Source organism: Lolium perenne, chromosome 1 (assembly GCF_019359855.2).
Source record: "Lolium perenne isolate Kyuss_39 chromosome 1, Kyuss_2.0, whole genome shotgun sequence".
NCBI lineage: Eukaryota > Viridiplantae > Streptophyta > Magnoliopsida > Poales > Poaceae > Lolium > Lolium perenne.
Genome location: NC_067244.2, coordinates 132,412,197 through 132,438,177, shown reverse-complemented (window position 1 = coordinate 132,438,177; position 25,981 = coordinate 132,412,197). Strand labels below are relative to the sequence as shown.

At 45.8% G+C, this 25,981-nt stretch overlaps 2 protein-coding genes across 4 annotated transcripts; both read right to left on the bottom strand.

The window, feature by feature from the left end:
* Positions 1–8,087: 8,087 nt before the first annotated feature.
* LOC127302645 (uncharacterized) lies at positions 8,088–14,169 on the bottom strand. The gene is made up of 12 exons (XM_051333173.1): positions 13,732–14,169; positions 13,561–13,645; positions 12,823–12,953; positions 12,629–12,731; positions 12,531–12,545; positions 12,021–12,166; positions 11,730–11,925; positions 11,494–11,568; positions 9,788–9,904; positions 9,248–9,292; positions 8,363–8,461; positions 8,088–8,276 (listed from the first exon to the last, which is right to left on the bottom strand). Exons 1-12 carry the CDS (start codon positions 14,076–14,078, stop codon positions 8,256–8,258), a joined length of 1,380 nt encoding a protein of 459 aa, XP_051189133.1. The 5' UTR covers positions 14,079–14,169; the 3' UTR covers positions 8,088–8,255.
* Positions 14,170–14,782: 613 nt separating this feature from the next.
* Positions 14,783–24,942, bottom strand: LOC127302634 (mediator of RNA polymerase II transcription subunit 16). Of its 3 annotated transcripts, none has more exons than XM_051333160.2 (16): positions 24,527–24,942; positions 23,863–23,931; positions 23,561–23,649; positions 23,060–23,172; positions 22,760–22,861; positions 22,301–22,388; positions 21,606–22,199; positions 20,582–21,200; positions 20,431–20,510; positions 19,678–19,760; positions 18,898–19,134; positions 18,399–18,576; positions 17,691–18,217; positions 16,643–16,819; positions 15,369–15,746; positions 14,783–15,274 (listed from the first exon to the last, which is right to left on the bottom strand). In XM_051333160.2, exons 1-16 carry the CDS (start codon positions 24,913–24,915, stop codon positions 15,134–15,136), a joined length of 3,864 nt encoding a protein of 1,287 aa, XP_051189120.1. In that variant the 5' UTR covers positions 24,916–24,942; the 3' UTR covers positions 14,783–15,133. The 3 variants fall into 3 exon arrangements, with proteins under 3 accessions (XP_051189120.1, XP_071674730.1, XP_071674731.1); XM_071818629.1 differs by having other exon boundaries at positions 21,606–22,196; XM_071818630.1 differs by lacking the exons at positions 21,606–22,199; positions 22,301–22,388; positions 22,760–22,861; ... (2 more) ...; positions 23,863–23,931; positions 24,527–24,942 and adding an exon at positions 21,430–21,561.
* Between the last annotated feature and the right edge of the window lie 1,039 nt (positions 24,943–25,981).

Below are 25,981 nucleotides of genomic sequence, written 5' to 3'. Positions count from 1 at the left end.
CGACCGCCTCCTTCTGGAGATTGGGATAGGTGGTGACGGCGATGTTGAAGAACATGTGCCACTTGGGGAAGATGTTTCACTTGAATTCGAGGACTAGCAGGACGAGACACTATTAGAAAACAGCTTATCAGTGGCGCACCTTTTTTTCTTATCAGTGGCGCATTAGTGGTGCGCCACTAATATCACGCCACTGCTAACTTTTAGTAGTGACGCACTAGTGGTGCGCCACTACTAAGTTATACAGCAGTGGCGCACTAGTAGGTGCTCCACTAGTAAGAAAAGGGTGCGCCACTCCTAGAGAAATAAGGTGTGACACTGTTATGCCCTATGTGGGCCACTACTAGAGAAAAAAGGTGCGACACTATAGGATGATAGGGGGCGCCACTGCTCCATACATAAATTAAAAATAAATAAATAAAGCCACATGGGCCTGGTAGGGTCTGGTTGTGGCAGGCGGTGGACCAAAAACTAAAAATACCCCTGCTTTCTGAATAAATAAGTTTTATTACAAATAAGAGATACAACCAAATTTGCAGCTAGGACCCTAAAAAAAGTTTCAAAAAGCAATCAAGTATTGCAATCATAACCATAAATGAGCGATCATACAAACAAGGACTCTTCACTATTTAGGGAACATATAGATCGAGATGGCCACATCTCCCTCCGTATTGAGGCGTGTATCGGAATTTTACTTATCGACGGCATGGTGGATGGCATGCCGCTAACAAGATATATGATGTAAGGACGGTTGTCAGATGGGGCCGCTAAGGCTAATTTTTCCAGGCCCGATAGGTTTTTTCTATGCCTGAATTAAACAAATTAAATCATTACTGGACACATTTTCTTGATACACCAGATTAAAAGTGAATTACCACAAATCAGTCATGGTCCCAATCTTTTTTCGAGGATACACCCTGGAAGGTGTACTAATCATATAGAAGAAAGGGCAAGAAATCCCAAACCACGAGCGCTACTGCCAACAGGGGGTGGCAGCTCCCCTACAAAAACGAAAGCCTAATCTCCGTCCCGCCACGAAAAAGGAAAAGGCTCGGGAAATCCGAAGGACTCCGAGCGGAAAAGCCTAGCTACACGCCACCTCTGAAACTCCTCCGTAATCCTATGCCGAATGGTCTCCACCGCCGGGGTGGTTCCATTGAACACCACGTCATTCCTATGCCTCCAGATACACCAGAAAACAAGGATGACCGCCGTCCACAAGTCCCTGCGCACGGCACTGGGGCAATGAAGCAAGGTCCACCAGTGCACTATCTGAGAGCCCGCACCAGGCATCCACTCCAACATGTTCCACCGCGTCAACGCCCACGCCCAGACCTCACGGGCGACCACGCAACCAAGCAGGAGGTGTTGGAGCGTCTCCTGCTCCTGGTCGCAGAGGGGGCAGGCCGCCGGCCGCGGCAGGCCACGCCTCTGGAGCCTATCTGCCGTCCAACATCTGTTACGGGACACCAGCGAAGCAAAGAACTTGCAGCTGTATGGCGCCCTCGAGCGACAAATCTCCGAAGCAACCGGCGCCACCGTAGTACCCGCAAAGAAGGCCGCGTAAGCCGACCTCGCGGAGAAAATCCGGTCCGCCGACCACCGCCACACGAAGGAGTCCTCTCGCTCCGGGTCCAGGGTGACACCAGCGAGGATGCCCCATAGGTGGAAGAACTCCGCCACCGCTGCAGGACTTAGGTTCGGCCCACAATCGCGCAGCCACTCCCCGGTGAGGCCATCCTTGACCGAGTGAGCCTTGGCCTTCCGGGTCGGAACCAAAGCCGCAAAATTGGGTGCGTGGTCCGCCACCCTAGCGCCCTGCAGCCAGCGATCCTTCCAGAATAAAGCTCTTGCCCCGTTGCCAACCACCACCGCCGTGGCGGAATCGAAGAGGGCCCGGGCTAGGGGAGGAACCTTGAGATCAAACTCCGCCCAAGCCTTGGTCGCATCCACTCTCTGTAGCCACGCCCACCGGCAACGTAGCGCCAGGTTGAGGAACTGAAGGTTGAGAAGGCCCAGACCCCCATAGGATTTAGGAGAGGTCACCTTGCCCCAGGCCACCAGGCAGTGGCCGCCACTCACGTCCGCCCTAGCCTTCCACATGAAGCCCCGGCAAATCTTCCTGAGAGCCTGCAACGTCTTGGGGGGGGATGTCCAGCGACATCATCGCGTGAACCGGGAATGGCGCTGAGGGTGGTCTGCACCAGAATCGTCCGCCCCCACGGTTGAGATACCGGGCACTCCACAGGGGCAGCCGGCTTGCTGCCCTTTCCACCACGGGTTGCAGCTGAGCCGCGGTAACCTTGTGCAACCCAAGGGGTAGGCCCAGATACTTGCAGGGCCAACCCTCTACCGAGCACTGCAAAACCGACTGAGCCAACTCCACTTCTTCCACGGTGCAACGAATAGGGTGGAGGGAGCACTTGGTTCGGTTGGTGCGGAGGCCCGAGGCCTCCCTGAAGTCCTCCACCACCGCTGCACAGGCCAGCAAATCCGCCCTCTATGGTTTGATGAAGGTCACCACGTCATCCGCGTACATAGAGGTACGGTGGAGGAGACCACGTGGGGCGAGCCGCGAAAGCAACCCCTCGGAAGTGGCCTTTGAAGGAGGAGGTGAAGTGCCTCCATCACCGAATCGAAGAGCAGGGGGGAGAGGGGATCCCCTTGCCGCAGTCCACGCCTGTTGTAGATCAAGTCACCCGCGGCACCATTCACCAGGACCCTGGTAGAAGCCTTGCTAAGTAACCCCACCACCATCGCAGTCCAACGTGGGCCAAACCCCAGCTTGATCATAATCTGAAGGAGAAAGGCCCAATCCACAGTGTCAAAGGCCTTGGTGATATCCAACTTGAACATCAAGGCCGGTGATTTGAGGGCGTTCAGCCGCCTCGCCGTGCACTGGACCAACTGGAAGTTGTCGTGCAGGCATCTACCTCTGATGAACGCGCTTTGGTGAGGCCCGATGAGCTGCGGTATACGTGGCGCCAGGCGCACCGAGAGGACCTTCGCCAATAACTTGGCCACACTGTGAATGAGGCTGATCGGCCTGAAGTCTTTAACCTCCACCGCCTCGGCGTGCTTGGGGAGCAGCGTGATCAACGCCTGATTAGCCACATGCAGCCCACATTAGTCCCCAAGCCACATGGCCCGGAAGGCGTCCATCACATCATGCTTGATGATCTCCCAACATGACGTGTAGAATCGGCCAGTGAAGCCATCAGGCCCGGGCGCCTTGTCAGGCTCCTGAGCCTTGACCATGTTCCACACCTCCTCCTCCGAGAAGGGAGCGTCCAACTCCACAAGGTCGTGCGACTGCATGCCCAAGTAATCGAGGTCGAGGGAGAAACCGCGATCAGGGGAGGAGCCAAGTAATTGCTCATAGAAGGCGTCCGCCACCTTGGCCTTGCCCTCCTGATCCGTCACAAGAGACCCATCCACTTTGAAGTGAGCGATGAAGTTTTTCCTCCGCCGATGGTTGGCATGGAGATGGAAGAAGCGGGTGCACGCATCCCCCTCGCTCAACCACGTGATCCTGGATCGCTGGCGTGCGATCGTCCTCTCAAGCGATGCAAGACCCAACAACTTCCTCTTAAGGAGCTTCCGCAACCCACGCTCCCCGTGGGAAAGCGCCCGCGACTCCATAGCCACACCAGTCGCAGGATCAACTCGTTCGCCACCAGAATCTGTAGCCTGACATTACCGATGAAGCGGTCGTTCCAGCTAGTCAAGGCCTTGGCGGTCGCGGACAGCTTGGCGGCCAAACGCTTGAAAGGGTTGGCCTCCACGGTCGTCGATGCCCACGCCGCCTCCACAATCTCCCGGAAACCCTCCGCCTTGGGCCAGAAGGCCTCGAAGCGGAAGCGCTTGCCCGTAGGCAAATCCGCCACCAAGTTCAACAGGAGCGGGCAGTGGTCTGAGGTGGAAGAGCTCAGCGCCGAGAGGGTGGAGGAAGGGAAAGCAGCCTCCCAGTCCACAGTGGAGAAGACCCGATCTAACCTCTCCAGGGTCGCGCGCTCCCTCTCATTAGACCACGTGTAGCGCCTCCCGTTGAGGTATAGCTCCTTGAGCTCCAAATCGCCAAGTAGCCTACGAAACTTGCCCATCATGCGGCGGTTGAGGTTAGCATTGCTCTTATCCTGAGCATCCACGATGAGGTTGAAATCCCCTGCCACCGCCCACGGGCCAGGGTGGAGATCTCTAATGTCCCTAAGCTTCTGAAGGAAGAGCACTTTGTCGGGGTCGCTTTGTGGGCCATACACTCCAGTGAACCACCATCCACTATCGCCCGCTCCTCCCACCCGCGCCGTAATGGCATTTGGGGAGTAGTGAGGGTTGGAGAGGGCAACCACCACCGATGTCTCTTTGGTTGGTTGCCTTCGGCCCTTCCACTGGCCGACGTAGAGGAGGACATAGTGGTTTAGTGGTCTGTGGAGTTGCTGTAGCTTTCTCAATGTCTGAGTTTGTTTCCTGGTTGGTGTGAAATGTGAGGGGCCTGAACTCTTTGGCCCGTTGTGACTCTATTTACCAGATCGTTTTGCTTGCGGGTGCGAGTGTGGTTTGCTTCCAGGAGACCAAGCTACAGGTGGTCTCTCGGGAAGTCGTGGATGGATGCATGGGCCACGATTTCGACCAGTTCTTCTTCCTCCCTGCGGATGGCACCCGGGGTGGTATTCTTCTTGAGTCATGGTCCCAATCAATGTCGCTACAAAAAAAAGAAGCGAGCATTCACTTCTGTACTCATATGTAACGAAGGATCATTTCTATTTACTTATCTTAAACTACCACTGCATGTACATAGGCTGAATACTGAGAATTTTCTACCTTTTCTGCAAAGAAATGAAAGAAGATTAACAGGATGCTCCACTTTCTCCTTTCCCATGGACAAAAGTTTCAACTGGTCAAATTAGGAGCATCTCTGCAAATGATATAATTAAATTTGAAACAACAAATGAACTATAATATTCATTACAAGTTTAACAAATCAAGGAAATAATTCAACAAGTTCAACATAGTAAACAAATAATTTAAGTTCAGCAAAGCACACAAATAATTTAATAAGTTTGAATCACAATGGCAAATAGATAAACAAACTAGATGGCTCCTTTGAACCCACACAAATGCTCCACCAGATCATCTTGCAGTTGGTGATAAGTATTTGTGTCTCGAACTTCTTGACTCATGGTGAGAATAACAGCAAACTTTGGCAGATCAACATCTGCAGAGCACCCATCCGTTCATATGTTTCAGTGTCAAACACTAAAAAATTTCGCTCACGCTCAATGATCATGGTGTGCAATATCACACAAGAAGTCATGACCTCTCACATCTGATCTTCACACCAACTGCCCGCTCCACATCCTTCCTGTGAATCTCTTGTTGTTGAGCAAACCAAGTTTTCTTTTCTCCGAGCACATGGTTTAAGATTGTCATAATAAATGTTGACCATCTTAGATAGATACCATCTACCATATAGTAACCATTGTCATACTTGTGGCCATTGATCGATCTCAAACTGCACCGAAAGAGCAGTGCCTTCAACAACCTTGGCAAACACATTCTAGCATTGCATCACAATAATGTCATTGTGCAATCCTACCAAACCAAAGAAAGCATGCCAAATTCACATATTCAGATCGGCCACTGCCTCAAACACCACACTGCATGACCATTTGTGACCTTTGTTTATGTCTTGGTGTGCAAATGGATAGCTCTTCCATGCCCAGTGCATATACTTGATGCTTCCAAGCATTATAGGAAACCTTATTTATGTATTTTGTGCCATGATCTGAGATGTATCTTATGCAGTGGGTGTGCGCAAGTACTTCTTTCCAAACACTGCCACAATTGCCATGTAGAACATGTACATGCAGTCAATAGTTGTGGACTCGGCCATGTGTAGAGTCATCATGTGTATCTTCTTCAGATATTTTGTATGGAAGCATCGAGAGGGCGACTATGCATTTCTGAATTGTGGAGAAACCAAGCAAGCCCACGATGTCTCTCTTCAGTTTGAAGTAATCGATCTCCCTCAAATTCTCGACAATCTTCAAATAAAAAATCTTGCTGCTCATCCTGAAACGGCAACGGAATATGGCCTTATCGTGCAATGGACCATGCGAAGTAGTTGGCATACAACACGCATTATCCTTCCATCCTACGCCTCGGCTTACTCTTGCGGTGCCCCGGAGTAGAACCACCAATCCTTGGCTTATACCCCACGAAGATCATGTCCAAGAGGGCGACAAGGATCGTCAGATGCTCCGTGTTGCCGTTGGCGTCCCTCGCTGCAATGGCGAAAGCAACTTCCTCATCCATCAGAGTGGTGAGTATCTCCTCGCCGTCCGAGTCTATCGCCTTGGCAAACCACCGGACACCTGGTGTGCAAGGTGGACGTGTGGTGGGAGCGAAGTATGGGTGGCAGTGTGGCAGTGGGGATGACAACGGGATGTGGCGGCGCGGTGGCGCGGGTTGCGGAAAATTACATGCGGAGGAGGAGGGATTTCTATCGGAGGCAAACGGCTGACGGTGGAGAGGAATGGTTGTAACGGCGATCTAGGGTGGAGGTGGCCGTCGTGGGGTGGAAAGGGAGAGATGGGGAGGGTTTCATGCTAGTCTCGTCGACATACTGGTCCATAGTGTAATTTCGTCCATCAGGCGCCCCCGCTAGCCCCCGCATGGGTTGGGTTTGGCCTAGGAACGCCGGATTGCTAAGTGGACCACGATGGCGTTAAAACAAAATTGGAGGGTATGAGGGAGCGATTGGGCACGATTTTTCGTGTCAACACCCCCATAGCCCTTTAGGGGATCTTTAGGTCCCTGAGTGAAGATGGTCTAAGTACATAAAACACTGCTATGAGGAAAATATTGAACGGAGGATAAAGGTGTGGCTCTGATTATTTGGGATAAAGTTTGTTTACCAAAGGAACAAGGAGGCTTGGGGTCCTAAACGGTTGTCGTTCATAGGAGTAACCGATCTCCTATAAACGGTTAGAGGGGTAAAATTTGAGTTTTACTTCTCTAAACCACACCTAGGTGATCCTCTATCTGGTTTAGAGTAGTAAAAGTTATAAGAGTATGCTCTTCGGTCCTTCATATCTACTCCTCGACCAAGCACCAAACCCTCCCCAATCTCCTCGTACCATCGCTGTTGTCGCCTCCGCCTACACCCGGCACCTTACTACCCACTATGACTCGCTCCCTGAAGGCTGTCGCTGACGGAATCGAGCTATAATCGGGCCACCATGTTGTCGCCAAAAACTCCAACCATCAACCTCCTCCGAGTCACTCCATCGACGGCCGGCCATCTTGCAGTCCCTACGCTGCCGGTCAATCCGTCGCAGATGATGCACGGCCTAGCGTTACCGCTGACCCAGGCCGCCACCGTGAGATCCATCATCGCCGATTCTAGCGTGTCTAATCCAGACAAGGAGATGGAGGAGGCCGAGCCGTTTGGAGTGCAAGCACTCACCATCATTGGGGCGCCGGTACCGGTGGTGGGGGCATCCCTTCTTTCCCACCCCGAGGCCGCACCAATGGCGTTCGGCACAATGCCTATAAGGTATCTTTGCCAATATCAGTTCCTTTGCACAATTTACGAATCTTATGAAAAAAAATCTAAACATCCATTTGACAATCCAGATTTAACCTTCAGGGCGAAAACTCAAGACAAATCGGACAATGGCGGTGTTTGTGCATAGTTACCTTCCTATAGACGTCATTTTGGAGAAGCTTGTTCAGAGAGAAAGAATCCATCTGGCAAAACGCAATTTGTCAATTTCAATCTAAGGGAGGTATTGTCATCTGTTTCGAGTCTCTGATTGCACCAACAGGGTTTTTGTTTTCTTCTTTTTTACGTTTTTCGGTTATGTGCATCCTTGATGTATAGACTCAATCTAGTCATTATGTTGTTGATGAGGCTAGGTGTAATTGATACCATGAGAGTTAGCAAGTTGTAACACCTTTTGATGGAGGAAGTATTCTTGTATTTTTTCATTTATTTTGCAATCTTTAATCCAAAGAGACCCTAAAATGTTAAGGGGGAGAAAAACACCAAGTTGTTCTTTCATAAGACTCATCAGTTCGTGCTAGAATTACGGAACGAGCATGCGCTGATGCATTCAGGAGCTTGGTATAAAGAGATGTGTTCAGTTACAACATGATGATATATGTCGCCCAACAAACGTAAGTACAACAGAATGGTTCACCCTGAAAGTCTAATCTAACACGCCAAATGGGTCTCCGGATGTGGATGCACTATTCTATTCTGCGTCGACGAAAATCTGCAAATGTTCAACAAACCAAAATGATGCCACTCACTTTAGCAAGTGGAGAGATGGAACTTGTTGGGAAAGTTGCTACACTTTACCTCTATGTCTTGCAAAGGTTCATAGTGTTTCCTTTCCTGCACGGCATACAAGGTAATTCCAGAGATCTTTTGCACGCCTAGTTGGGTAGCTACCATGCTCTGCACAAGGTTATCACAGAGATAATCACTACTCTTCGGTCGCATTCATACAAGGCGTCAGAAAAATGCATCACAATCTGCCTCTGATTTAATAAACTTGTAAGATAAGACAGCATGCAATAGTAAAAAAAGAACAATCTACTGATTTTGATCATTAAAAGCAAAGATTTCGCTACAAGGATGCTTGTATGAAATGCAAGCTAAAATCTGGTAACTTGGTAAAGGTCCGGAGAACAGGGATATGGCACTTCCGAGAGGCTCGGGGGCTATAGTTTGTGTGTTTCAACTAATTCATGACCTCATTATATATGAGTACATGGCTCTTTTTATAGGGAATATTTGACATGATGCCCTTAGAAACTAATCACTAACTTCTAGGAGAAATATTTCATCGGAAGGGATCATTATCTCAATCTCCCTAAATATTTCTATGTATATCTTCCTTAGCTCTTTATTCGATGGATTAGACTAGGTTCTGTTGTGCTAGGATGCACACGAATAAAACCTCTGCCCATAACCCATGACATGAAGACTCTAGATTGTTTCACATCCCAGTTCTTACATTATGGAAAGTGCAATCATACACCGACACGGACAAACAAAGTCTATAAAGATTCACGGAAACAAAGTTGGAGTTGCTGAGCCACTAAGTGCACTGGTAATTCATCAAAACAATCACTTTCAGACTATATGCCATACCAAATAGGACACATTTGATGTTTCATTTGTCAACAACAAGCAAGATATATATGCAGAGTATAAGCTATGTATGCATAGTGTTCTCACCAGGTCAAAGTTGATAGATTCAAAAGCCTCCACTAATGGCAAAACCTGTGCACAAGACAGATAAAATTCACGAGATTAGTTGCAACCCATCTGGTAGTTTACTCCAACATAGACTTTCATTGTTTTTTAACTATTATTTAAAAATAGCGAAGAAACAAGTTCGATGATCTACACTAGCTAGTACAGATTGCTTACATCAGATATTAATAGCAGGGTGCAAAACTATTATTTACCTAAAAGCCATTAGCCTGAAAACAAAAATAAAAGATAATTCTGTTTAAGGTTTTTTAATCAGAACCACATGGCGCGATACAAGTCTAGAGACTACATTTGCATAACTACACCACATGATCAGTGGTTGTATCCAAGTGCAAATCAAATGGAGCACCATCACAATTTTCACGGGACAATTGTTCAAGGAGCTGTCAGAATACAAAGCATGTCTAAATGAAATGCTCACAGATCAGACCAATCTATCTTCACTGATCTTATCCTTGTATCACCGTAAACATTAAATAACATATAAGTTCAGCAACTAACCAACTTCTGTAATCCATTGACCAGAACAGCTTTCTGTTCACCAGATATGCTTGGAGCTAGAAATACTTCAAAAGGGCCAACTGTTTTCTCTGTTTGGTTTGTAAGACATAGATTGACCTGTAGACATTAGTATAGATTAAGCAAATGAAGCAATTTGCAAAGGCATTGTCGTTATATAGGTAATATTTGTGCACTGAAGCCTAGTGGTAGATACTAGTCATAAAAATGAAAAGAGAATAGCGAAACGTGACCGATTTAACAAAGGGAAAGCTTGAGAAGCAGATGGACGTGGGTTGTCAACTTGTCATCCAAGCAAACAGGGTTCAAATAAAAACAGTAGCTCGGGAAGACTAAGGACCAGAGAGTCGGTTCAAGGATGTAGTGAGGTAGAATTGTTGTTCAAGGTGGAAGGTAAGCTAAGAGCACGTGTGAAGTATGTAATCGCCCATTGCTGCAATTAGCCAATTACACAAGCTAACTAGGAAAAGATAACATCTCATGTGGGACATGAACGAACAAATACTTGACAAACTGGATATAGACTGACCCATTTTGATATGTGAACATCAGGGGGAAAAGTCGGAGAACCCTAGTGGAATTAAAAGAAAGATCAACTATATAGAGGATCCACATCCACATGACCTGGCAGAAAGATTGCAAGACCAGCCCAATATCACACCCAGAAGCAGGATAAGCTAAGAATATATTACAAGGAAAAGCAGAAGCAAACTCAATTATTTTTAACCTCCATCTAGTACTCCCAAGAAGGAAAGTTTCTTAAACTTCACAGAACTCTAAGACCTAAGGTTTTGCCCTTCCACCACAATTGTGAAAGAAAATTCCATCATGCATGACTAAGGGTCTGTTCGTTTTTCGGATCAAGTGGAATGGAATGGAACCATTCCATTCCACTTCATCCCATTCCAATCCATTCCCCTGTTCGGTTCATCCCAAAAAATGTGGAATGGAATCGAATCGAATTAGTGCCTAATTTAATTAATCATTGCCTAAATTAATCTAAAAAATCCTAAATCACGCCCGACAGCCGCGTCCGTGCTCGAGATGGCCTGCCTCCGGCCGTGCTCGAGGTGGCCGGCCTCCGGCCGCCGCGCCGTGCTCGAGATTGGGGCGGCGAGGGCGGCGTGCTCCGTCTCGCGTTGCTCCGGCCGGCCGCCGCCTCGCCTCCGGCCGCCACGGCCCCGCGTTGCTCCGCTCGGCGGCCGCCACCGCCTTGCTCAAGCGAGCCACCGCCTCGCCTCCGGCCGGCCGCCACGGCCTCGCCTTGCTCCGCTCGGCGGCCACCTCTACTCGCCTCCGGCCGGCCTCCACCGCCTTGCTCCGCCACCGCGTGCCTGGCCGGCGTTGACCTGGAGGAGAGCACCGCAGTGAGGGAGACACGGGAGAGAGAGAGGTTAGCACAGGGGAGAGAGAGGGATTAGCACGCAGATCGAGACATTCCACCTCGTCCGGCCGATTTGCCCGGACGGGTGCGTTCCGCATCTGGGCAGAATATTCCCTTTCGAGGAACGGTTCCATTCCATCCTATCCCTGAACCGAACGCGAGAATGGCTCCGAGGAATGGAACGGTTCCATTCCATTCCACCTAATTCTACAACCGAACAGACCCTAACTGTATTAGCTGACTATTCAGGACGAGTATTTTAGGCTGCAAAACTTTAGATGAATGTTAACCAAAAATTACTTACAATAAATGGTCTTTCTATAAATATGACAGCTGGAACTTTCACAGCACGAAGGTCAACATCTTTGCTTGGTGTGGGCTGCCAAAAAGAAAAGACAGGTTAAATTATAGAACTCGACAATCATTTTTATTTCAGGTTTAACAGGAAAAACTGAATCGACACTGTTGTAGTTAACAGGTTTAAAGGGTCAACACATAACATTAATAGTAGAAAAAAATAGAGGCCGGGAGGTTGCTGACAGTGCTATGAATGTTCTGAGTTTGCAGACGCCCTGGTTCGCCAAGATTTGTCCGCCATGTAATCTGAAATTTACCAAGTATACTGCTTCCCTCTGTCTTTGTTTGACCAGACTCATCGGACGATGGTCTAAGCTGATATAGATAATTGTATATTCCTCCTCCAGCTCTAATCAGAATTGGTTGTTTGCAGAGGTCCCTGTATAGAAATAATAAACCCAGAGCCATTCATTTATTAATGTGGCAGAATTAAAATGCTGACATCAACGAGCTTGTTTTCAGCGCTCAGATTACCGTATTGTAGACTTCACCACTGAGGGATGTTCATCAGCTTCTAATATTGTAGCGCTCCACTGTTGGGCAGGTTCAAAATCTACTTGATCCATGTAAAGATTAGATTTTGTGTGATTCTCAATGCAGGCTTCCAGATATGTTGTATCCTGTCAGGAATGATCATATTATAAAGGTTCAATATCAGCAAGGTGAATTATTAAATGGAATAAACAATACATAGTACATAATAACATTTTAAAGGGAATAACCCCACTAATTTAAGATAATAGATTGTTACAACAGATTAGAATAAACCAGGGGGGAAAGAACCACTCGGTCAATATGAAAAGAGAAGGTGGACTTCAATTGCTACAGCATATAATCTAAGCATAGAAACAAGGACGTAGTAATCTATATGCAAGTGTGTAATGATCTTTGAAAGCATATTCATTTGAGAGTCCCTAAAGAAGATGCCTATATTTAATCAAAGGACTTACAGCCATTTACACTTGCAAGCATGAGGTAACCTACCTTGATGGTGCGAACCTGAAAAGAAAAGCAAACAAAAATTATTGATTCGACTACAAAACATAAATCAGATACACATATAAATGTGAGAACTAAAGTACCTTTGTTCGAACAGACAATGGGTTTGAAACAGTGAACTTGAAGAACTGAGGAAGATATTTACGCTCCGCATCACCGTCATTATACAAAGCAGTACAGACAAGCCTGGATTCAATCACCACAACCAAATCAAAAGTGAAGATTGCTATATGCACCAAAACAATAGTTAAGTTAAATAAAAGGAAAAAGAGCATACGTATGTGCACCCAGTTCTTTGACATCATGCTCGACGATAAAATCATATCTACCCCCTGATCTAATCGATTCAACGGGAGATTTTGATGTATCCAGAAGAAGTATCCTCTGCCTCTCGGTTTGTATTTCTGCCTAATGTGATTAAGGTTAGCAAAAGTTTATGACTGAATAAGCCGAAACTGTATGAGAGAGTAAAGCCCACAATTCATATGAATACAAGGGAATACTTAAGTGCCCACAAAGTTTAACACAGAGAAACCTGCCAATCTGTGGACAGAATTAGTGTCAATGCATAACAAGAACCATCCACATCAAAACTAATGAAACCACTTGCATGCATAATTTCTTACATGCGCTGATCACATAACACATATTTCTAACTCAACTAAATCTTTGGAACACAGCACAATGAAACTATAATGTACAAATTATTACAACTGACTGATCCAAACATCCATTACCATAGCAAAGTGATCCAGTAATTGAACTTAACGATAGGTCATGACTGCAAATGTGCCAACTAAGGCTATCATTGGTCATGACTGCAGAGATAAGAGCAAAGGCTACCTTCCGACATGAAGGTAATGACGAGAATACATAGCAAAAGCATTAATCTAGCAGTTTAACTGAATGTGCTGGCAATTTGCAACAAGCAGTAACTCGACACATTTGATGCAATTATTTCCGTCTAAAAATGATGCAATTCTAACATGGTGAGACAAAAAAAAAGTGTCAACACCTTGATAATGACTTCCCTGGCTTCCAAGCCGGAGCTGTTGTTGATGCTGATGTAGCTGCAGAATGTCTCCCCCAAATAGATCGCCCTAGCCAGACACACAAGCATCAACGCAAGCGCTTACCCAGAGTTGCACACAGCATTCTAGAACTAGAAGGAAACGGAAGAGCGAACCCGAAGGCCTGTGGGAGGACGAGGAGTCCGGGGGGAGCGAGGGCGTCGGCGGTTTCGTGGAGGAGGAAGCGATCGCGGAAGGTGAAGTCCCCGGGGACGGTGGTGGACGCGCCGGAGTCAGGCGGGTGGAGGAGGCCCTGCAGCACGTCGGCGGCAGCGGAGGGGTCGGGAGAGGTGAGCGCGTCCTCGGGGAGGAAGACGTCGCGAGGGTCGAAGCGGAGGAGCGCGGCCGGGTCGGGCCGGAGCGAGGGGCGGGACAGCCGCATCACGCGGAACGCCAGTGAGTGGTTCTGCTGCGCCGCCGTCGTCGGGGCCGGCGGCTGCGCGCCGGTGTAGGGCGACGACATCGCCGGCGATGTGCAGAGAGATCTGGATGTGATCTCGTTTCAGAAGCTGCGTCGCGGGCTCCCGGCACTCGAGACTAGCAGTTAAGACGAAACCACAAGGTGCAATCAAAAGTTGTTTCTTTTCACCGAGCGTATGTACATCAGTAAATTGCTTTTTCGCGATGGAGCTGAAAAACTTGTTGATTTGTAGTGTAAGAACTTCGAACCAGTCCTATTAAAAAAAATTACGCGAGTTCTATTTGATTTTCAAGGATGGAATTCCTGTTCAGCACGCCACGATCACGTCAGCTAAAGGAATAAACGAAGCATAAAACCCATCGTAAAGTGATACGTCTTGCCACAAGATGATACTACCTGCCAGAGGGAAGGTTTTATTGAACAACATTGGCTTCCATGAAACATAACATTTGCAGTAACTTCACACAATTTTTTTTTTTTTTTTGAAACGGGGGCAAAAGCTTTGCCCCAATCTATTAATTAAGGAGAAGTTTAGCAAGTTTACAGACATGTTACAAGGTACAAGATAGAAGAATTACTCTCCCGGCATCAAATCCTCCAAGCGTTTTGCACCCGCTAACACCCAAAGTTTAGCCTCTCTCCTAATCTTGTCAAAAACAACTTGAGCGGGAGCATGTTTGATACGGAAAACCCTCGCGTTCCGCTCGCACCAAATCTCCTAAACTTCACACAAATTTTCAATAACATTTACCAAAAGGATCAGGGACCACCATCTTATATGACTAGCAGTTTACCAAAATCAAGCACTAGCAGTACTCGTAGGTGCATAGCCCATATAACAGCTTTCATCCAACATTGGGATACATTTATACACATAATGATCGCACAAACCTCTCTCCTAATACAACTACATTTTTACACAGCCATCAGAGCTAAGCCTGTGTATCTGCTTTGAGCCTATGATCTCTGCAGGTAAATAACAGCGATGGGCCTTAAGACAAAGTTGTCCAACAAGGGAACCAACAATGCTGGTTCAGACTTGGCTAAACAAGCTACTAACTAACAGGGAAGAATCAGCGTGGTGAAGGCGTCAGCAATCACACAACTTTCACCCATGACCCACCACACATTGGACATGCCTGTGTCCACCTGCTGATCCACCATGCCTCACGTTCATTTGCCGGGTTCGGGCCACCAGGCTGCGCAAATGCACAAGTTTGCCGCAAACACCGTATGCACTACAAAAGAGAGGGCAGCCATATTTGAAATTAGGCAGACGTAAACTGGATAGGATACGCTAATAAAGCTGGATGCAAAGCAACTCATACTCACCTTATACCATTCACCATCAAGACCTGTTCTCCACACGGCTGTGATAACATCTCGTCGAGACCCCATAACACCTAGATAAGTTCCAAGACCCATAGATGTTTTCAGACCAAATGCTGCATCTCTTTCAGATAAGCGGCGCTTTCTTGGCCAAAGACTTTGAATCCCAAGGTTAGTGTTGCCATCCTCTTCCATGTTGGATGAATGAGAGTTGCCACCAATTTTCAGATGTGGCATATTATCTAATGGACCAAGATCATCTGGTTCTGACCAGGGCCCTCCAAACATGTTGCGCCTATGCCATTCTTCAGAAGGAGGTTGCAGTTCTAATTCTCGAAGTAAAAGACCAGCAGCATCAGCTCCTCGTGGACGAGGCATATTCTGCAATAAGTGCAGAATTAAATGGACAGATATATAGCACAATGCATATTCAGATCAGTGCACAACCTCTCCACACAGTTCGCTCAGAATGGCACGCCCAACTCGTAAAAAATACCTGTTGAGGCTCTGAGCTCTGAAGTCTGAACCTCTAACAAGTGTTACAAGCAGAGGTACAAAGAGTAGATTGTACTGACAGGTCGATGGACCATAGCCCACCCTGCTATTTGCATATAACATTTCACTTGGTTTTAATTTTCATGTATTGCAACTTGCAAGTACCGAAATCAATCAAGTAACTAAAATGCAGAAGAAATATTCTTTTAGGGGCTCAATACAACATTCATTATATGGACAAGTTAAACGGATGTCCATTTTGGCTCATAGGTGTAGATGAAACCATTACCCAAAAAACATATTTCAAAATGTTAAAAAAGTCTGAACAAAAATTCTAGGTGTACATTACGACATTCTCTGTCCGCACACAAAATCTCACAAAAAAGGAGTAATATTTTATGTGACTTGTGTACAAAAGACAAATTTCGGTGCTTCAAAATAGCTTCTCACGAGATTTTTTTTGGGGGGGTTTACACAGCCCACAAAAAATGTCTTTTCCCCACAAAAGTTTTTTGTGCAAACAAAACATTTTCGGATGTACATTCAGAACAAAAAAAGATCAGATTTTTTTGCCGTTTCGCAAGACATTTGCAATGCATTTTTCATAATAGGTGCATTTAGACCCATGAGCGAAATCACCATGAAAGTTAAAGTATTACAGAACAGACGAATACTAGAATCTCTGTTCCTATGATCCCATATTATTTCAAACGTTGGAGACCAACAGAATATATACATAACTTACAACAGGCAGAGCGTCGTACGAGAAGTTTGTACTGTACCTGCATATGGGGACCAAGAGATGCTTCCACTACCTCTGGCAGCACAGTGTAAGTGCCATCGATGAAGTGCAACCTTATAATAATGTTGCTGGTACCAACCTGAGAAACAGGCAATGGATGCTGCAAACTTGACGTCCTTCGACAAAGATCAACCAATATGAGAAAAAGGACCTTCACCTGCAACAATGAAACAATAATCTAGTCATTATACTTTCTATACAACTAAGTATTCCACGAACAAACTTAATTAGTAAAACTATAACAGAAGCATGTCAGCCATATCACTGGTAGAGATATATAGTACTCCCTCCATTTCAAATTAACTGACCCCGATTTGTCTAGATCCGAATGTATCTAGACAATTTGTGTCTAGATACATGCATATCTAGACGAATCTTCGGCAAGTAATTTGGAATGGAGGGAGTAGGTAATTATCCGATCAAATCGTTTGTGTCTAGATACATGCATATCTAGACGAATCTTCAGCAAGTAATTCGGAATGGAGGGAGTACGCAATTATCCAATCAAATCATTATTATTGTCTTACAGCATCTCTGAACAAGTTAGCTACTCACGGGTCACATATAGCATACAGATATAGCACACCACGCAATAGCTTACATAGATGGTTGGTCGGGACACGACAGACGCAGGAGATTGATTTTCAAATTGAAGGAGCAGAAACAATGTCAGGAATCTAAAATTGTCATCTGTAGTATGTTCAGATAAAATACTCCCTCCGGTCCTTTTTAATTGACTCAAATTTAGTACAAAGTTGTACTAAATCTGAGTCAATTAAAAGAGAACGGAGGGAGTAATAATTTTAGCCAGTTTGGTAGGTGATTTAACTTTGACACGGTCCACTCTCTCTCCAACATTTTTGCACTTCTATTTCGTTCATATTATTTAGTCAATGAAACATGCAAAATCGTTAATGAACAACACAATCAGTGCTTCTCTTAAAAAGGCATGTGTTACCGCAGTTTAATGAACAAAATCTCAAGGTAATCAAAATGAACTCGTACTAATCAATTATTTTGTTTGTTACCTCATCTGACGTATAACCCTGTCCAGCATTGCCAGAACCAATTCTAACAGACTTGCCCATTGGATTTTCTTCGAGACCCTTAGCTCCAAGAACCAACTGTCCACGTGCAGTTGGACCATCTTCCATTTTGGCAGCCCCTAGACCAGATCTTGCTGCAGAAACTGCAGAACTATTGTCCTCTATCTTACCGTTCATCAAGTGCTGTATTTTCTGCATGGCAGAATCAGGATTTTTCTGTGCATTTGCGAGCAATCTTGGTGACTGCCTTCTCCGGAAAAGCAAACAAAATAGCAGCAACTGGCATAATCTATGAAGGAAATGGCAGTCGCCAATAAGTCTAACAGCAGGTGTCCCAGGAAAAGTTCCTGTGTTGATGCTGATAGGCATAAATGATGACCTCCCACTAACTGGATTTGGTGCTGCATTGGTAGCACCATCAGCAGTGTTGCTAATCTTAGCAATCGCACCTTGGACCCACTCTTGCATTTGTGAGCTCCCAGTCGTAGATGCTACTCCACTTTGATTACCTGTAAATTGCCAGAGAGGGAGTATCACATGCTAAGCAGCAATGCTAGATGGGAAAGTATAGTAGCAACTCAGCATTTGCCAAGCATGAAATGACAGACGAAATATTTTGAGGTGCTTCTGTTCTGCACAAACTACAGAAATGCAAAAGTTTTAGCAAGATAGCAGGAACTAAAAATTAACCTTGGTTATTTGATGGTGATGGGGAACTGTTGGTTGGACTAGTAACCATATTCCTGGAACTGCCTGAACCAGAAGATGCTCCTACAGCATGGCTAGCCAAAGTCCGACAGAAACTTGCATACCGCCGCAAGCGTGTGATGAAATGTGATGCTAAATCAAGAACAGCATCAACATAACCCTGCATTCCAATGCTAAAAAGATAAGTAAATCGACAGAATAATACCCTAAAGTTTCTACGCATACAGCTTATGTTCAAATATATAACAAGGCAATTTAGTCAGAGCATAAGAGGCAGATGATGGGTTACACCTAACGTAGGGAAAGCAATGCTCAGAATAAAGGAAGTTTAATGCCATTTACGTACAAGTGCAAACAGAATGCCCCAAATTACCAATGCTCCGCAAGTACCAAATGCATAAAAGCAAAAAACAATTAATGATAGCAAGTTATATTTAAGCTCCATGACAATGAAATGGAAACAACAGGAAGTAAAGTAGACCTGGATGTTTGGAAGTAGAGCTGGGTCAACCGTCATTTTGTCAGGCTCAATGTTAGACAGCATATCACTAGAAGCATGCCAGGGTTCAGGTAGCAGAGTTGATGGATTTATCAGGGCAGACTCTATTCCCTTGCCTAGCATATCCAGAAGCAATCTTGCTTGCATGTCCAATACAAGTGCTCTGACATCTTGAGCATTTGTTCCTTCCAATAGCCTACACTTTATCCTATCGAGGTTCTGCGTGCAGTAGATCAACCAATAAGTTTTAGAAAGTTAAAGGCTAATCCATGTGCCAAGAAAACCATTTTCTTGCCAAGTAATGTAAGGTGCTAATCTTAACATCACTGCTTGATAAGGCAGCAATGCGTATCAGGTGCTTATGCATATAAATAACCCTTAATTATTAAATAGCATATCTGGCCAAGCATATGTAAAGTACAAGTGTTTGGTGAAGCGGCTATGTTATCTCTAAGGATTCTGTGACATAATGTCACTCTTCACTCCAAAGCAGTGCCAGTAAATATGTAAATCGCAAGGCTAGTGCTACAAAAAGAAGCGAAAGGAGGCTGTATTAAATTAAAGCACATGTATATGCATCTCCCTTTGTGATTGCAGGGAGAAAAATGGTAGAAGAACCATGGTAACTGATAAATGCACTACCTCAATAGGTCAAGAAAATTGTTAGACACATCTACTGCACAGTAAGCAAGTCCATTATAGCAGATAAGTAATTGAAGGCAGTGCTACAAACTGCGCATAGTGAACCACAACATCACTTACAGGACAGTGTTGTTGCCTCTGTTGCATAGTTGGAAGACAATGGAAATCAGTATCCAGCAAGGCTATCACACTGTTAAGTGACACTGAAATAGAGAGGGAGTTTAAATTCTTTCTTAGTATAAATCACATGTTTCCAATGTATGCAACAAGTAGTAATATATAATGAAACAGAGACATTGCAGTTGCTCGGGAAATTCTGCCATGTCATAGCAGAAAAGGAAAGAACAACATACTCCCTCTGTCCCAAATAACCTGCTCAACTTTTTCTAGATACAGATGTATCATAACTAAAATGTGTCTATATACTACGGTATCTAGACAAAGTTGAGCAAGTTATTTTGGGACGGAGGGAGTATTATGGAATCTTGATATGGAACATTAGGTAAAAAGCATATTTCAAGATGAGATAGATGCATGCGCACAGTTCCAAGCTGGTGCTTGCAAAGCCATTTGCCCCATTTCAGATAATAGGGTTTTCTGTATATGACAAAACATGAACCTCCTCCCACTATTTTTGGACCAAGTACTCCTCCCAATATGGTCTGTTTTTGCAGAGAAGAATGTAACCTAGTACTTGTATCCTTTGATTTTTACGGATCAGAAACATCATTTTTCGTTCAGTTCAGCCCTAAAATAGACTTGCATAAACCGAAATGCCAGTTATGGAAATTGTGCAGAGCAGCAGACTTCGCTTCAAATTACATGGACAGCTCAAACAAATTAAACTGCACAAACTACAACTTCGTTACTTACCGATACCATCTTCAGCAGCACTCTGTGTGCAACCAACAGCATCCCACCAATCCACACCAGCCAGCAAACTCCACCAAAATCTGCCAACACAATGCAACTGTGAGATGGAAATAAATCATTTCAATCAGCTCATATTACGTGGATTGCATACCTATCTGCTATTGCCCGTTCCCACACAGCTGAGCTGACCTTTGTCTGAGCATTAAGAATGGCAGGAGGAAGCACACGTATTATCTTTAGTATGGTTCGGTCTTTGAATGTGTCATGCCATACTGATGCCAAGCAACAGCTGGTAGAGGAGAAGGCTGGCTGAGCAATTGATGAGCCAACATTTACATGATAGCTGTCAACCTGATCAAAATTTGGGCCTGAGAAAATGTGCACTCCACCACGCAGGAAAGCAACAGCAACCTCGCCACCATGTGCAGAATAAACTATTTGGGCCAGTTGTCTAACATCATTCGGAAGATCATAAGGATCAAAACTAAGTCTGTTTGCCCTGTCAACACTGCAGTCAGAAGAGCTCCGTTCATCTGAAGTTGTTGGCATTGGAACATATGTTTGAGGATTTTTAAGGTCTTCTGTTGGTGGAATGCTTTTGTTAACCCTAGTGGACCAAACAGTTTGCATAGGAGGCTGCCCACCAAAGCTAGACGGGCTTCCAAATATTGGGTGAAGAACAACAGGTTGAAGTGAAGATTCCCAGCATTGGACTCTCCATCCAGTGATGGAAGGTCCTTCGTCGGGGTCATACGGAGACATATACTGCCCTGCAATGATTTAATGATTGTCAGTGGAGAAAATAAACAAAACAGTAGATAAGACGAACCAATTCAGCTAATAATATTCAAGATATCATCATATCAACAATTAGGACCAATAAATACTGAGAAGAGTTTACATGTATTAGTAAATGATCGAGAGCTTTATGACCATGGCACAGACCACATCAGCAAGACGTCAACAAACAGCTAGAACGAAACATGTTCAGAGGCCTACCAGGCTGTCAGGTGTACAAGCATAATGACCTCGGTTTTTTCCTTGAGATACACAATTGGATTCTTGGAGATGCACGTAATAAGAGATGTATGATGGTAACAGAAGAAATTACAACAGTCCTTCTGAGATTGCATAGCATTGTACTAATTGATTCCTCAATTAAACTGTATACGCACCTTCAACAATTACAACTGTAATGACTCCTCCTCCTCGAGTGGGATCAAAAGCAACTGAAGTAACCCCAGATCCCCATGTTGTAGTAGTGGCTGACTGGGCAGCAGCTTCAGGACTGACATAAGCTGAAAAATTGGAAACCGGGCAACAATGGATGGATGCAGCCTCAGTAATCTCATTATCTATCTGTTTTCTTGTTTGTGCACCCTCAGAAACAAGGTAATCTTGCAAGGAAAAGAGATACGCTGCTAATGGAGCAAAACCAGTCCAGGAAGGGGGGTTCAGAGATGGAGGAAGAGGGCTTGTTGCATTTATCTTTGCAGTTGCCTGAATACCATTACCAAGACCAGGCATCACCTCCCAAACCACTACTGTGGAAGGATTGACAAGGGGAACACCAGCAACATGTAAAGCTCCAGACTCAGTAATAATAGCATCAGCAGCCATTATACCGCTGGGGCCTGCTCCAAGAAGCCCTTTGCTAGTAGAAAACCATCTAGGTTCTGCTGAGTTTTTAGAAGGCCACTGTGACCAATGAAGCTGAACAGACCCTGATGAAAATACAGAACAAACACATAGAATATTTGGCCATCCTGCTGCAGTAAACAAGATTGTGTCAGAGTAAAATAAAACACACTTGAAGCAAGTCTCCACCCAAGGAAATACATCTTTACAGGAATACATTTGGCTCACCAACCTGAATTTTGAGGGTGTTGTGTAAGGAATTTTTCCTCAAATGTTTTCATGCTTGAAGAAGAACTGGAGTTTGTAGGAAGCCATCTGTACTGTAGAATCAAGGAAAGTAAGAAATTCAGCAGCAGCTAGTAATTGACAGGCTAAATAGGTAATCAAACACGGATGCAGTACGCCCAGAAAAATAAACTAACAAACCAACTGAAACATACAAGGTAGCGTAATATCCGCAAGCTGGACCTATTATTGAATAGGTTCATATTCACTAGATAATATAGTCAAAAACTATGTGAGGTCATATGGTACAAAAAGAATGAATAGTCCAATGAGGCATAGAAATCTACACAGGTGCGCCAGGATACCAGGTCCCTGAACAGCACGTGTAGGTAAAGTGTTGGTTCAATCGTGAGTCAGTACATCACAGCTTATCAAGCAAGCAGAAAATAGGAGTACATTAACATACCGGAGAAACTCCAGACAACCACTTGGTAACCACAGAAAGATCTTGACGCCATTCATGTTCACATTGCCAGGAGCTGGAGTCACGTACGAGATTAACAGGACCCTTCACCATGCCAAAAAGAAACTTAGCCGATTATTAAAATGGCATCAAAAAATGCCAAAAAGAAACTAGCCCGACTATTAAAATGGCATCAAGAAACTAACCCAATTATTAAAATTTTAATAAAATAGAACTAGATCCCATCCACACAAAAAAAATGCATTACTATGCGATTGGACTTCGAAGAAGAGAATTGCATACCTTAGTTGGCTGTGTCCATATAGTAATCCTCCCATGAAAATTTGCCACTAATAGTGAACGAGGGCATGACCGAGGAGACCATTCAATGAACTGAACGAAGTCTCGTGGAGAATCTGTCCGATTAACAATGTAATTAGACAGGAAACTGGTCTTTTCTGGTTGAAGACAATTTGCACATACAAACAAATTACAGCATGTATTTGTGATTTTAAGTTGTACTCCCTCCTTGCCAGAATGTGGTGCACATAAGTTTTTGTAAAAGTCAAACGATGTGAAGTTTAACAAGGTTTATTGACAAACTTATCTATATCTACAATGTCAAATGTATATCTCGATGTTGATTTTTTTCTGCATACTTGGTCAAACTTTATATCGTTTGACTACTCAAAAAAACTTATATATGCACTACATTGTGGCAAGGAGGGGGTACATGTGGATTGTACCAATGCACAGGATAGAGGATGCGAGAATATTTAGAGTAACGGATAAATAGATATTTACCTGCTCTCACATTGAAAACAGCACATTCTGTCGGTCTCTCAGGATTCATTATGTGTATAGGAATCCAAAAAGGTGGACTTGAATTAGAGCTGAAAGTATACAATGCATTAGTTTGCAGGAAAGAAAATTCACTAACAAAAATTGGCAAATAAACTTTTCTGCGAAATGATTATAGATAACTAACGGAGAACCTCTATATTAAAATGGCTAACAAAATTATATGATTCTGCCATCTAAACGTTCCTTCGTGGACAAGTGAGGAACAGCGTAAACTTGGGGGAGTGGATGGAGGAATATCTGACCTCGGAATCCGTGCACAAGTCTCTGATGCACATGCGATTTCATTTAGCTTCCCACACCAAGCAACAGCGCTGCAATAGAAAGACCACCAAGATGAGCAAAAAATATATAATTTGCAAGTTTTCAATAAATAGTACAGCAAATCAGAGTAGGCGCACTAGGCCTACCAGATTTAAGCAGTTATACAAGAAAAAACTTGTTCACGGTAGTTTTTTAGGAGAACTTCAAGTTTGTCACCACGTGAGCTAAAGTATTCTGAGCTCCTCCTAAAAGCGTGAGCAAGAGAGAGAGATTGGTATCAAAACCCACCCATGGTTCCGAAAACCGGGAAACCCCCCCCCACAGAACCATAAGGCCTTGTTTACTTGTAACATGTTTGAAGTGTATTCCGGAGGATTTGGGGGATTATTCCAGATCCCGTAAAATCCCCCACAAACCATCGAATAAAAAATTTGTCTAGACTGGATAAAAACTCTCCACCATACTAGTGTATTCACCAAAAGAGCTCTGATCCCAAACCCATTGGGGGTGAAAATACCAGAGAAGTAAACAAGGGAGGGCCTAAAGGTGCAGCATGCAAATTGGCTAGAGAAGCTATTGCCCGCCCACTGGACTCGACGGTCGGTCGAACACGACGCGCAAGTAAAAGCATCCCGTCGGGCGCACCTGAAGTTCCTGCAGAGCTCAGGCACGCGCATCTTGTGGCGGAGGCTCTCGGGGGGCTGCTTGAGGCGGATCCGGAACACGATCGCCGGTGAGGACGTACCGTGCGGCACTCCAGCACCGGCCCCTCCCCCCTCCCCATCCGCAACTCCGCTTCCGCCATCAACCTCCATGGCCTCGCCCGCTACAGCCACCTCCGGCGGCTCGCCGCCCCCACCATCCAAGCCCGCGACGGCCCCGTCCTGGGTCTGCGGCAGCTGCTGCTGCTGGTCCTTGGGCGGCGAGGAGGCGGGGATCGCGGCGTTGGCGGTGGCGGGAGTGGCGTTGGGTGTGGGGTTTGGGGGCGGTGTGGGGACGGGGTTAGGGTTCGGGGCGGGGGAGGAAGAGGTCATTAAGGACGGAGAGGGATGGGACGGGAGGGGAGGAAAAGGGGGATGCTTAGGTCATTCGAAGCGACCGGCCGTCGCTGTCGCTCGCCGGGTACCCGCCGAGAGGAGGAGGGAGCTCGCTGTGCTCGGTGCGCCGGCGTCGCTTTCGGGTGGGTGGAGAAGGAGGTGGAAGGGAGATGGAGAAGGGGACGGGTCTGCCAAGGGAAACGCTGACTTGGGTTACTTCACGCTTCGCTTATTTGGCACCATAACTTGGGGCGCGTTTGGTAGCCTGCATCCCCTTGGCTCGCATCGGCCAGCATGCAGCCCACAGTGTCGTTGCATGAACCGGGTTTTAAAGCACCCCAGGACAGGCTTGGAGGAACGTCCGGAATGGCGGTTTCTCCGGGGCGAGGCCCGTTGCGGCCAGAATCCTGCACGCGTGGAGAAGGGAGGCGGAAACGCCGCGTCCCTTCGGGAACACGCGCCATAATGAGCCTCACTGCTCCCCTCTCCTTCCTCTCAGTCACGACCGCAGTCTCACCTCCCCCAAACTATCACATCACCCGGCAGTTCCCCTCCCGCCGACAAATCCGCCGCACCGACGCAGGAAGGAGCACCACTACCGGAGGAGGAGCCGTCGGCGACCAGGACCTCGACATCGGCCGCAATCTGCTCCGCAGTCCTCATCGGCATCTCGTCTTCGCCCGCGACCTCGAGCTCGTCCTCTGCCGGAAGAATGGGGGTAAGTCCCTCTTCTTATCACATTCGTACTCGTTCTGTTCAAACATGCCATTTTCGGCTATTTCCGACGACATGCACATTAGATCTGCTAGGGTTTTCGTTAGGATAGCGGTCGGATTCACGTTTTGCAAGGTGTCCGTCCCCATTTCTTGCAGTTCTTGTCCAGTTCTTGCATTTCACGGTCTCGATTTTCTTAGATCTGTTACTATAGTGTCGGATTGCGGTAGATCCTTCCTAGCTCGCCCTTTGGATTGCTGAAACTGGCAGATCTTACTGTGCATGCATAGAGAACACAAGCACAAGTGATGAGGGCTAAGAAACAGGAATGGGAGGCAGAAAAACGGGC